A 12,591-nucleotide genomic window follows, 5' to 3' on the forward strand; every position below is an offset into this window, starting at 1 on the left:
TGATTTTGAAATGTCTATATTGATATATAGCTTAATTCTCTATCTAGTTTTATACAGAGACATGATGAATTTCAGTTTTCTCACTCTCTAATTTCATTTCCTCTTGTACATCTTTTATTTTACAAAGCAGATTTTTTTTTTCTTTAAATGAATTTTTCTCAGGACTAGGGCAGCGATACAGTAAATTCCCGATCGTTGGCGGTCGGATTATCAGCAGTTTGGATTATCTGCAAGTCTTTTCAGAATTTGTTTTAAAAACTGTCATTAAATGTTTTTACTTCCTTTTACAAAAAAGGAAGTATTGTATTCGCAAAAAAATTTTCACTCAAAAATTGACCTTAATTTCCATTTTACTCACCCCTGAATGAATGATGAGGTTTTTTTCCCCCGACTCCACCCCACGTGAATAAGTGCCTAAGAACGTATAGACACGCGAAAAATCTATTTGACGATTCCCGAGATAATTACTAAGAGTTTTCTCGAGACGTCTTTATGTACGTATGTATGTGTGTATGTATGTCGCATAACTCAAGAAACGGTATGTCTTAGAAAGTTGAAATTTGGTGCGTCGATGCCTAGTGGGGTCTAGTTGTGCACCTCCCCTTTTGGTTGCTTTTGGGTGTTTCTAAAGGGGTCTTTTGTCCCTTTTTGGGGGGGAGATCATTGTTAATTTCGATGTAAACTCAAGTGGTGTTATAATTTGGTGGACACTTGGCAATATATCGCCAGTCTTTTGTCACCAACTTGGTGACAAATTTGGCGATTTTTTTTATTTTTAAATCTGATTTCAATTTGGCCACTATTGGTGATATTTAGAGAGTAAACTATTGAATTAGATTAAAATTGCCAGTAATGGGGAAATGACATTAAATTGGAGTAAAAGGAGGTACTGTGATGCACACATCAGCTCGTTTAAACTTATGATCGTGTTAATGCTCGCTTTTCCTACATTTTTAACATTCAGTGTTAGTAGATGCAATGCAGCAATGTTTTTAGCTATAATTTAAATGCATGTGTGAGTGTTCTTCATATTGTTTAGCTATAGTAAACAGTAGTATCGTTTTTCACCTATTATTCGAATTATTCGTGGTTACCGTGCCACCCTATTCCGACAGATATTTAAGTTTGTAAGAATGCATGCTGGTGTCGATATTTTTTATAGAATTAAATCACTCTGCTATAATTTCCAAATAAGAAACCAGAGTGCAATCTCAGCTGTACGGTAGACCCTCATTTTATGTGGGTTTATTTTACACGGATCAGTTTCAATTTTACCCGGATCCAGCATTGCAAACAGATAAAATTTTCACCGCTTTCAAAATCCAGACTCCTGAGATTGCAGAAAACACATAATAAACTGTATGCTGCAGTGCTAATAAGCAGGCTTGTGCCACTAGAAACTTCTTTTGCGATTAGATTCAGAGGTCCTTTCCAGAATTAAAGTTATTAAACTAACGCAATTAAGAGCTCAGTGATGAGGAGCTTTTGTAAATGACAAAGGAGAATGAAACCAACGAGGATACCGACATCGACGACACACAACCAAAAACTTTCACATTGAAAATTTTTAGCCATTCCTTGACGACGTTAAATGATCTTTCCGATTTGTTAGCAAAGGAAGATCCCGTCATGAAAATGATGCGAGTGCTCATGGATACGTTAATGCCAAAAATAATTACCGGGGGTATAGCGTTTTTAGCGTCAAAAAATTCACTTTTTTTACAAATTTTTTTTTTAATGGCTTGATGAAATTTATTAAAACCTTGTATGCACTATTATCTGTGGTTTTAAGAATATTATATAAATTTATAATCAAAAAATATCCACAGACAAGCCAGTGATGGAGCTCTTCCCAGAGCACCCATGGAGAAAGATGATTTGTGATGTTCACTGTATCTCAGCTGACATTTATCTGAAATCAAATTCCATTTGAATTTAGTCAAAGTATTAATTATAAGTATTAGCAAAATAAGAATTCTCCGCCCTATGTTCTCAGATTTTTGTTTCACTTTAAAATTTTTGGCGGCCATTTGAAGTTAAAAGTGCTCTTTCAAGAAAAATTCTATTTTTTTTGGTAAAAAACCCATTAAAAATTTTAAAAAACTCAAACTCATCCTAGGGGAGTTTTTTATATGCAGACTATGTGTGCTAAATTTGAAATGAATCACTCAATTGGTTTTAAAATGGAAGTGAATACAGACTTTGAAAAAGTGGTTTCGAGAAAACGTGTTTAAAGTTTTGGAAGCTAAAAAGCATCAATTCCAGTTCCATAGAGTTCAGTCCCTGTAGCAGCTTTGATCTCCTCAGCATCTTCTTGTTTATATATTTATATATATTATATTTAACTAACCCCAAACAAGCAGCACTGACATTCTGAGCCTCCGCAGCTGTCAGAACTGCTGCATCCTTCAGCAGCTGCCGGAGCTACAGTTTGAAGGAGCAGAGACTAAATACTTGATCTCTTTGAGAATTTTGCTCAAAACAACTTGAAATTTTGGGAATATATTTTTGAATTGTTTAACTACAAGACAAAACAAAAAAGAAAAAGTCACTTTTTTGAAACCCTATTCCCCCTCCCCCCCCAAAAAAAAAAGAAATTTCATAACCAGCTTTATTTTTTAAACACTTTTCTCCGCACACACTCCACCACTTAGCTGTAAGCCTTAGGTTCCACCGTCCGGGGGGTCGGCGTAGCGGGCCCCCCGTACGGCTGTGCACGACGGATTTTTTAAACACTAAGTTAATTCATATTTTCTTTACGCAGATTGTGTACACATATTGGAATAAATACACATTAAAATTATATATATTTAACTTTCACTAAAATGTAGTATTTTTTTTTCATCTATGGAACGTAAACCCTATTTTAACAGTATTATTAAGTCTTAATTTGCGTGATTTGATTTACGAGACATTTCCGTGGAACGTAACCCCGCTTCAAGCAAGGGTCTACTGTATGACTAAAACATGCCCATTTTTCATGCCTTAAATGGCAAAATATCTGGATTTTAATTAAAAGCGATTTGCATCTATTGTGTGGAGAGTGAAAATATTTTTTATATTACTTCTGTTTTTGTAGTAAAATGTTTTAAAGGAGAGAAAAAAAACCAGCAATTTGATTATTTTTTGTGGTTTAACATATGTCAGTGCATTAATAACGATAATAATAACAGTAATAAGTTTGGTTATTCTTTCTCATTCAAAGGGATATTTTACTTTGCATGGAACTCTAAATTTAGTTTTAAATTGCTTTAACCCAAGTGAAGGTACCTAATGGTTTAAATTATTTTTTTTGATTCCTTGCACATTGAATTTAAAATCTATATCAGTTGCCAGTTTTCAATCAATGAATTTTCTATAATCAGTTTTCCATAATATAACAAAAACAAATTGCAGTTACCTCATACAATCCTGGAAAAGTCTTGACATCCCAAAAATTTTAACAGGATGAAAAACCTAAACCATTTGAGTTTCAGCAAAATTCTTTTGCAAGCTTTCTTAAATACGTTAGAGGAACAAACAAGCTAAGTTTTAACAAAACCCAAGACCATGAATGATGAATCATATTTTCTTGGTTGACTTGGCCCAAAAACTAAAATCAAGTTAATAAAGAGTAAAGCAAGCTAACTTAGGGTAGATTTAGTACTACACCAACCAAATTCAATAATAATTAAAACCTTTTACAGGATGCAAAAAGGATTGAAATCTCAAACAAGGCACGTAATTTTCGGCAAAGCACATGTTTGGGGCTGGCATGTTTCCAAAAAGTATGTTTTCTAGTGGAAATCTTGGTGTTTGAATATCGAGAGGGGGGAAAGGAAATGGGAGATACAAGGAAGAAGGGACTGTAAAATATATGAAAATATAGGAATTATGGGAAAATAGGAATATGTTTCCGATTTATAGGAAATACAGAAATATAAGAACGCTGAGAAGCCCGAATTATTTTTTATACCATAATTAACATGATTTTAAATATAACAAAATGTAACACTTACAGAAGGTGTTATTTGATATGCTATGTAGCTTTTCAATCCTCGAAGTTTACTTTCTTTCTTTGGTTTGGACACCGTACAAGTATATTGCTCACCAGGTGACGCTAGCCATCCAATGATTCCATCATCATCCTACATAAATTAATAACATAACTTGATCAAATGTATTTATCACATCAAAATACCTTAACTGTCTAATCAATTAAAATTTTGTAATATACATATATATACATCAAAATATCATACCAAAATTTCTACATAGTCTTCTGGAGAAACATTTACACTTGTTTCACCCAATATAAACATTTCACCACCAGATTTAACAAAGGCTGAAAATCTGAAACATTTTTATTCAAACATTTATAAATCAAAATATACAAAATCTCAGGCATATCTAAAATTTTTTTAAATAACAAAACACACTTAATTAGTATCAGTTAAATATAAAATGAAGGTTATATAAAACTAAGTGTTTATATCTGTAATGTTATTGGCATATTACTCTATAACATAATAAAAATACATACTGTCAGCCCTCTGTAATCAGGTAATGGATAAATAATAACCCTGCTTATAAGAACAACACCTTTGGAAAAGAATTTTTTTCCGACAAAAGCTACGCTAAAGAACCCTGTATAACTGAATACAGTAGAACTCACTTATAACCAGTGTGAAACAACCGTGATATTTGCTTTAAAAAAAAGAGTTCATGCAAAAAGATCACGAACAATTGCTTTTTTTCCCCTGTACACCAAAGGAGTTGCTCAATTTACATTGAACTGTTTTACAGTCTCTTTCTTCTGTTACAGTTTTTGAAGAACACTCATGTTCCATAAAACATTGTCATTTGTATCTCTGCACACAAAAAGCCATTGATTATGCTGAGTCTTCCAATTTTTTGTTATCATCTTCAGATTCATTATTATTATTTTTTTATCTGCATTATCTTAAATTCGAGCTATAACATTCTCAGAAATAAACCTCTTAAAACATAACATTGGCGTCAACAAATATATAATTTTCTTATGCTTCTCGACTCCATCATCATAAAGGACCTTTATAACTTGTTCTTAGGATTTATGACTCATCACTAATTTCTGGTTCAGTTCAAAATGTAAAGGAATTTTTCCAAAAAGGAAAAGCTGAGCTGGAAGTCAAAGGAAATTTTATGAATCGCAAAAATATTGCTCTCTTTAAGTGGGATTTACTAGTTAAAAAAAGACATGTTCCTATAGACTTAACATTGCACCAACCAAATCTTTCTGATTTCTTTATTAAATCTCAGTTTTCTTTAAATTAGGGCTTGTTATATGCCAGTTTAACTGTAATTTCTTTGGTTAATTTCTAAAAATATTTTTGCTATTAAAAATTAAAAAAAAATTTCTTAAACTAAATTACATCAAAGAACAAAAAAGAAAATTTGCTTTATTTTTTTTTATAATTATTTATCATTATTGTTATTTATTGATAATATCGATAGGAAAATGTGGACGGCTCCATAAGGCTTTTGAATTCAAAGAAGATATATCTCCCAGAAAGCACAACAGCCAAATAGAGCAGCTATTTCATCAAGGAGTATGAAAAAGTCAGTAGGGACAATAATGTTCTTTATAGTTTGGAAAATTAAGCACAAAAATATTTCCAAAACACTCTGAGCAAGCAATCCCGTATTACGGTATTTTTCCAAAAAGTAGTGAAAGGAAAATGGTACCAAAACAAAGATTTTACAATTTAAATTCCAAATTACATTTTAAAATTTTTCTTATGTACTTTTAATAAACTCCTGTTATTATTATACTTTGCTGTTTATTGAGCTTTTTCAAAAAAAAAAAAAAAAAAAGTTATATCTCTTACATATTTTTTTTTTAATAGCTCCTGATTTATTATGTTTTTAGACAGGTGCTATCAGTTTCACAAGATGAAGAACATTTTCCCACAAAATCAAATACAGTAAACTCCCGATTATCGGCGGTTGGATTATGCGTGGGTCCTTTCACTTTTTTTTTTTGGAAACTTGTGATTGTGTTGTTGTTCCCTTTTATATTTTACATATATTTTTTTTATATTCAATGTTAGTAGATGCAGTATAGCAATGTTTTTAGTTATAATTTGAATTAATGTGTGAGTGTCATATCTATTGCATACACCAAGTATTGTTTTTTACCTATTATTTGAATTATCCGCGGTTACCGTGCCACCCTATTCTACGGATAATTGGGAGTTTACCGTATTATATGTTAGAACCAAAGATGTTTTGTTTGCTTAAGCGAGGTCGACAAGATGTACTTTTATAAAATATGGGAATAACAGGGACATTGCTTATGATTCAACAAACTTGACTTAGCTATGCACTTACAGGTGCTACATCTTTTTTGAAGAATCAATTCGAATGCTAACTTATTTTATATCACACATGATCTTGAATATTTGGAACTGGTCCATACCTGTCACGCTCTTTTCAAAGGGTAAGGAATAACAAAATATTTCAAATTAGCCTGTGTAAAGGGCTAAAGCTAGACAAGATCTTATGAAGACTCTCTTAGAACCAGTTTAAAATGGAAGAATGAAATTGTCATTGAAGGATTTGCAATATGAATAATGACAACCACAAATATGCTCCAGAGACTAGCTTTATTCCCCATAGTGTGAGAATAAAAAAATAAAAACAAAACAGATAAGTTAAAATCAGCATAACAATTAATGAGGTAAATAAAACTTTCAAAATCTTTGCATCACTAAAAAAGAACCAATAAAATAATGCATTTTCTAAGGTATAAAATTTTGGTTTCATAATCATAATGACTTTCAATACCTATATGTCCTTAAAATAATTTGAATGAGGAAAAAAGTTTTAGACCCAACAAAAAATAATAACTCATACATCATAATGCACACATTTAATTAAAACAATAGATAAAGTAACAGATTGACTTTTGTTTGCAGTTATATTTTTTGTAACTACATCCAAGTTTTTTATAATCTACCTTTAGGCATTAATTGACTTTTTAAGGTAATTCATGTACTGCTTTTGAAGAGTTTCATGAGACATTTACAATACATTACTTAAAATAAACATCAATCCTTTTCTAAAAATCCACTTCAAAAGTAGAACACAGTGTGGCTAAAAGTGATATAGTTGACCCAAATTTCAGCACATAATCTTTAAAAAAATTTTGTTCATTTATTTATTATATTTAATACTTTTTTTTTAAATCGTTTTTCCCCCCAGTTTTACTATGTGAGATGTCCTTATAACTATTCATTTGAAAAGATTCTTCCTGTAGTTCTTTCAATCATTAATTACCCCTGTCATCAAATATACACTGCTCGACATTGAAAATGCAACACCAAGAAGAAGTGGTCAGAAAGTGATGAAATTTGGAAAAAAAAGACAGAGACAGCAAGGAATAATAAATGAACTTAATTTCAAAATGATAGGCAGAATACAGAGCGAGAATGGCGTCTGCTCAGTAGGATGTAGGACCACTGTGAACAGCGATACACGAAGAAACACGTCTAGGCATACAGTCAATAAGGGTGCGGATGCTTTCCAGAGGGATGGCTCTCCATTCCCTTTCAACCATTTGCCACAGTTCGTCTTCTGAACAAGGCAGGGACAGAGTCTGCAAACAGCATCCCATCACATCCTACATATGTTCGATTAGTGACAGGTCAGGAGAGTATGGTGGCCAGGGAAGCATCTGTGTGCCTTGGAGAACATGTTGGCAGATGCGAGCACTGTGTGAGGGGCGTTATCTTGCTGAAAAATTGCATTAGGTAGCCCTTGAAAGTAAGGGATTGCCACCGGCTGCAGCACATTATCCAAGTATCGTTGGGCCGTCATAGTGCCTTGAATACGAACTAGAGGTGATATGAAATAGTATGCAATTGCGCCCCAAACCATTATGCTACGTTGTCGTGCGGTGGGACATTCCACAGTTACTGCCAGATTAGATCTGTCTTCATGTCGATGCCACACACGTATGCGGCGACTATCACTGGATAAACAGAAACGGGATTTATCTGAGAACACGACATTTCGCCATTCTGTCATCCACGCCGCTCTAGTCCGGCACCATGCTAAACGTTGCTGTCTATGTTGTGGGGTCAATGGCAGTCTTCTTAGCGGACGCCGTTATTGCAGACCACGTGCGACCAAACGACAAGAAATGGTTCTGGTTAACACAGGAACATTCAGGGTATCTTGCACCTGCTGCGGAAACGAGAAACAAGTGACTTGTGGGTCTGCTACAGCTTGTCGGTCCTCGCGTTCTGACGTCACTCTGGCTGCCCCTGCACCCCTCAATCTTGCCACATTTCATTGTTCCAACCATCTTTGGCACAGCCGATGCACCGTGCTCGCATCCATGTGGGTATCAGCTGCAATTTGACGTACGGATCAATCTCCCCTTCTCAGTCCGATCACCATACCCCTCGTAAAATCATCTATCTGCTGGAAATGCCTTCATTGACGTCGGCCTGGCATTCTCTCATGTTACACGTATCCTCCAAGACAAAAACAAAATTTCTTCGATAATTCTCCAGTCAGAAAAAAACGACACGAATATTGCCCATTCTGCAAGTTCCTTCCCTTATATCTTACTTCACATGCGTCGAAGAGCTGCGCATTTCACATCATTTACATAACTCAGTGATGTATGTCTACTCTAAAATTTGCATGAATTTCTGAACACTCCTTCTTGGTGTTGCATTTTCAATGTCGAGCGGTGTATTATGACATTAATTTATGCAATTGATACATTTCAACAAATAATTTGTATTTACTTTTTTTATGTTTATATCGGACAGCATATTCATAAAACTACTTTGTTCGAGTAATACAGTTCATTATTCATTACTTATAATTTCATAAATCTCTGAAGTTTAAAAAATCTAAAGTAGACTCCATACTACTCCATTTACGTCTATTAAAACATACAATTCTAAATGATTCAAAAGAATGGGTACGTGTACTCATGTGCATGTGTTAGAGCAACACTTTTTAAATGTATGACATTTTAGCCACTTTCCTGCACCTATAAAAGTATGGTAAACATAGAGAATGGTCCTTTCTTACATAAAGAAGTTTAACCTTTTTGTTAGCATCTCAGGTAAAAAAAACTACATATGAGGCAGTGAGAAGCAAAGTGATGTAAGTAGCAAAATTAAAAATTTGAAGATAACCAGTACAAAGGATAGGAGAGCATTTCCTCTATTTTGGGGTAAGAGATAGCACTAGTAGCCCCGGTAGGTTCTGTTATACAGCATGATTTAGGAAACCTTTTCAATGAAAGCCTACATAGGACCTTAGCAGAAAAACATTTAAAATACTTAAATCCTCAATTTGTTGCCAACCAATACCAAAAAGACAATTTTTAGGAAAATTATTTTCTAAATATTTTTAACTTTAAAGTTGGCTCTATGGGACTTTCACTAAAATTTCCAATTGATCTGATACCTCATTTTTGTAACCAAATTGGCGATCTATTGTGAAGTTGGTGGCAAAACTTGGGGATTCATTGCCAAGTGGTTGTCAATTTACGCAATTTATATCTGTATTGTATCTATTTTATTGTATCTATTTATTGTATTTACGCAATTTATATCTGTATTATATCTATGTTGTGGGGTCAATGGCAGTCTTCTTAGCGGACGCCGTTATTGCAGACCACGTGCGACCAAACGACAAGAAATGGTTCTGGTTAACACAGGAACATTCAGGGTATCTTGCACCTGCTGCGGAAACGAGAAACAAGTGACTTGTGGGTCTGCTACAGCTTGTCGGTCCTCGCGTTCTGACGTCACTCTGGCTGCCCCTGCACCCCTCAATCTTGCCACATTTCATTGTTCCAACCATCTTTGGCACAGCCGATGCACCGTGCTCGCATCCATGTGGGTATCAGCTGCAATTTGACGTACGGATCAATCTCCCCTTCTCAGTCCGATCACCATACCCCTCGTAAAATCATCTATCTGCTGGAAATGCCTTCATTGACGTCGGCCTGGCATTCTCTCATGTTACACGTATCCTCCAAGACAAAAACAAAATTTCTTCGATAATTCTCCAGTCAGAAAAAAAACGACACGAATATTGCCCATTCTGCAAGTTCCTTCCCTTATATCTTACTTCACATGCGTCGAAGAGCTGCGCATTTCACATCATTTACATAACTCAGTGATGTATGTCTACTCTAAAATTTGCATGAATTTCTGAACACTCCTTCTTGGTGTTGCATTTTCAATGTCGAGCGGTGTATTATGACATTAATTTATGCAATTGATACATTTCAACAAATAATTTGTATTTACTTTTTTTATGTTTATATCGGACAGCATATTCATAAAACTACTTTGTTCGAGTAATACAGTTCATTATTCATTACTTATAATTTCATAAATCTCTGAAGTTTAAAAAATCTAAAGTAGACTCCATACTACTCCATTTACGTCTATTAAAACATACAATTCTAAATGATTCAAAAGAATGGGTACGTGTACTCATGTGCATGTGTTAGAGCAACACTTTTTAAATGTATGACATTTTAGCCACTTTCCTGCACCTATAAAAGTATGGTAAACATAGAGAATGGTCCTTTCTTACATAAAGAAATTTAACCTTTTTGTTAGCATCTCAGGTAAAAAAAACTACATATGAGGCAGTGAGAAGCAAAGTGATGTAAGTAGCAAAATTAAAAATTTGAAGATAACCAGTACAAAGGATAGGAGAGCATTTCCTCTATTTTGGGGTAAGAGATAGCACTAGTAGCCCCGGTAGGTTCTGTTATACAGCATGATTTAGGAAACCTTTTCAATGAAAGCCTACATAGGACCTTAGCAGAAAAACATTTAAAATACTTAAATCCTCAATTTGTTGCCAACCAATACCAAAAAGACAATTTTTAGGAAAATTATTTTCTAAATATTTTTAACTTTAAAGTTGGCTCTATGGGACTTTCACTAAAATTTCCAATTGATCTGATACCTCATTTTTGTAACCAAATTGGCGATCTATTGTGAAGTTGGTGGCAAAACTTGGGGATTCATTGCCAAGTGGTTGTCAATTTACGCAATTTATATCTGTATTGTATCTATTTTATTGTATCTATTTATTGTATTTACGCAATTTATATCTGTATTATATCTATGTTGTGGGGTCAATGGCAGTCTTCTTAGCGGACGCCGTTATTGCAGACCACGTGCGACCAAACGACAAGAAATGGTTCTGGTTAACACAGGAACATTCAGGGTATCTTGCACCTGCTGCGGAAACGAGAAACAAGTGACTTGTGGGTCTGCTACAGCTTGTCGGTCCTCGCGTTCTGACGTCACTCTGGCTGCCCCTGCACCCCTCAATCTTGCCACATTTCATTGTTCCAACCATCTTTGGCACAGCCGATGCACCGTGCTCGCATCCATGTGGGTATCAGCTGCAATTTGACGTACGGATCAATCTCCCCTTCTCAGTCCGATCACCATACCCCTCGTAAAATCATCTATCTGCTGGAAATGCCTTCATTGACGTCGGCCTGGCATTCTCTCATGTTACACGTATCCTCCAAGACAAAAACAAAATTTCTTCGATAATTCTCCAGTCAGAAAAAAACGACACGAATATTGCCCATTCTGCAAGTTCCTTCCCTTATATCTTACTTCACATGCGTCGAAGAGCTGCGCATTTCACATCATTTACATAACTCAGTGATGTATGTCTACTCTAAAATTTGCATGAATTTCTGAACACTCCTTCTTGGTGTTGCATTTTCAATGTCGAGCGGTGTATTATGACATTAATTTATGCAATTGATACATTTCAACAAATAATTTGTATTTACTTTTTTTATGTTTATATCGGACAGCATATTCATAAAACTACTTTGTTCGAGTAATACAGTTCATTATTCATTACTTATAATTTCATAAATCTCTGAAGTTTAAAAAATCTAAAGTAGACTCCATACTACTCCATTTACGTCTATTAAAACATACAATTCTAAATGATTCAAAAGAATGGGTACGTGTACTCATGTGCATGTGTTAGAGCAACACTTTTTAAATGTATGACATTTTAGCCACTTTCCTGCACCTATAAAAGTATGGTAAACATAGAGAATGGTCCTTTCTTACATAAAGAAATTTAACCTTTTTGTTAGCATCTCAGGTAAAAAAAACTACATATGAGGCAGTGAGAAGCAAAGTGATGTAAGTAGCAAAATTAAAAATTTGAAGATAACCAGTACAAAGGATAGGAGAGCATTTCCTCTATTTTGGGGTAAGAGATAGCACTAGTAGCCCCGGTAGGTTCTGTTATACAGCATGATTTAGGAAACCTTTTCAATGAAAGCCTACATAGGACCTTAGCAGAAAAACATTTAAAATACTTAAATCCTCAATTTGTTGCCAACCAATACCAAAAAGACAATTTTTAGGAAAATTATTTTCTAAATATTTTTAACTTTAAAGTTGGCTCTATGGGACTTTCACTAAAATTTCCAATTGATCTGATACCTCATTTTTGTAACCAAATTGGCGATCTATTGTGAAGTTGGTGGCAAAACTTGGGGATTCATTGCCAAGTGGTTGTCAATTTACGCAATTT

General features: G+C 34.4%; 1 protein-coding gene across 2 annotated transcripts in view; it reads right to left on the reverse strand.

The window, feature by feature from the left end:
• The window catches only part of LOC129218436 (sorting nexin lst-4-like), a 91,253-nt gene that overhangs the window by 48,157 nt on the left and 30,505 nt on the right, over nt 1–12,591 (reverse strand). For both annotated transcript variants that reach the window (XM_054852701.1, XM_054852700.1), the window contains exons 7-8: nt 4,242–4,332; nt 3,999–4,127 (exon numbers count right to left, since the gene is read on the reverse strand). In XM_054852701.1, coding sequence (XP_054708676.1) covers nt 3,999–4,127; nt 4,242–4,332 — 220 coding nt within the window. The remainder of the gene's footprint in view (nt 1–3,998; nt 4,128–4,241; nt 4,333–12,591) is intronic.

The sequence above is a fragment of the Uloborus diversus genome, chromosome 3 (genome assembly GCF_026930045.1).
Source record: "Uloborus diversus isolate 005 chromosome 3, Udiv.v.3.1, whole genome shotgun sequence".
Classification (NCBI taxonomy): domain Eukaryota; kingdom Metazoa; phylum Arthropoda; class Arachnida; order Araneae; family Uloboridae; genus Uloborus; species Uloborus diversus.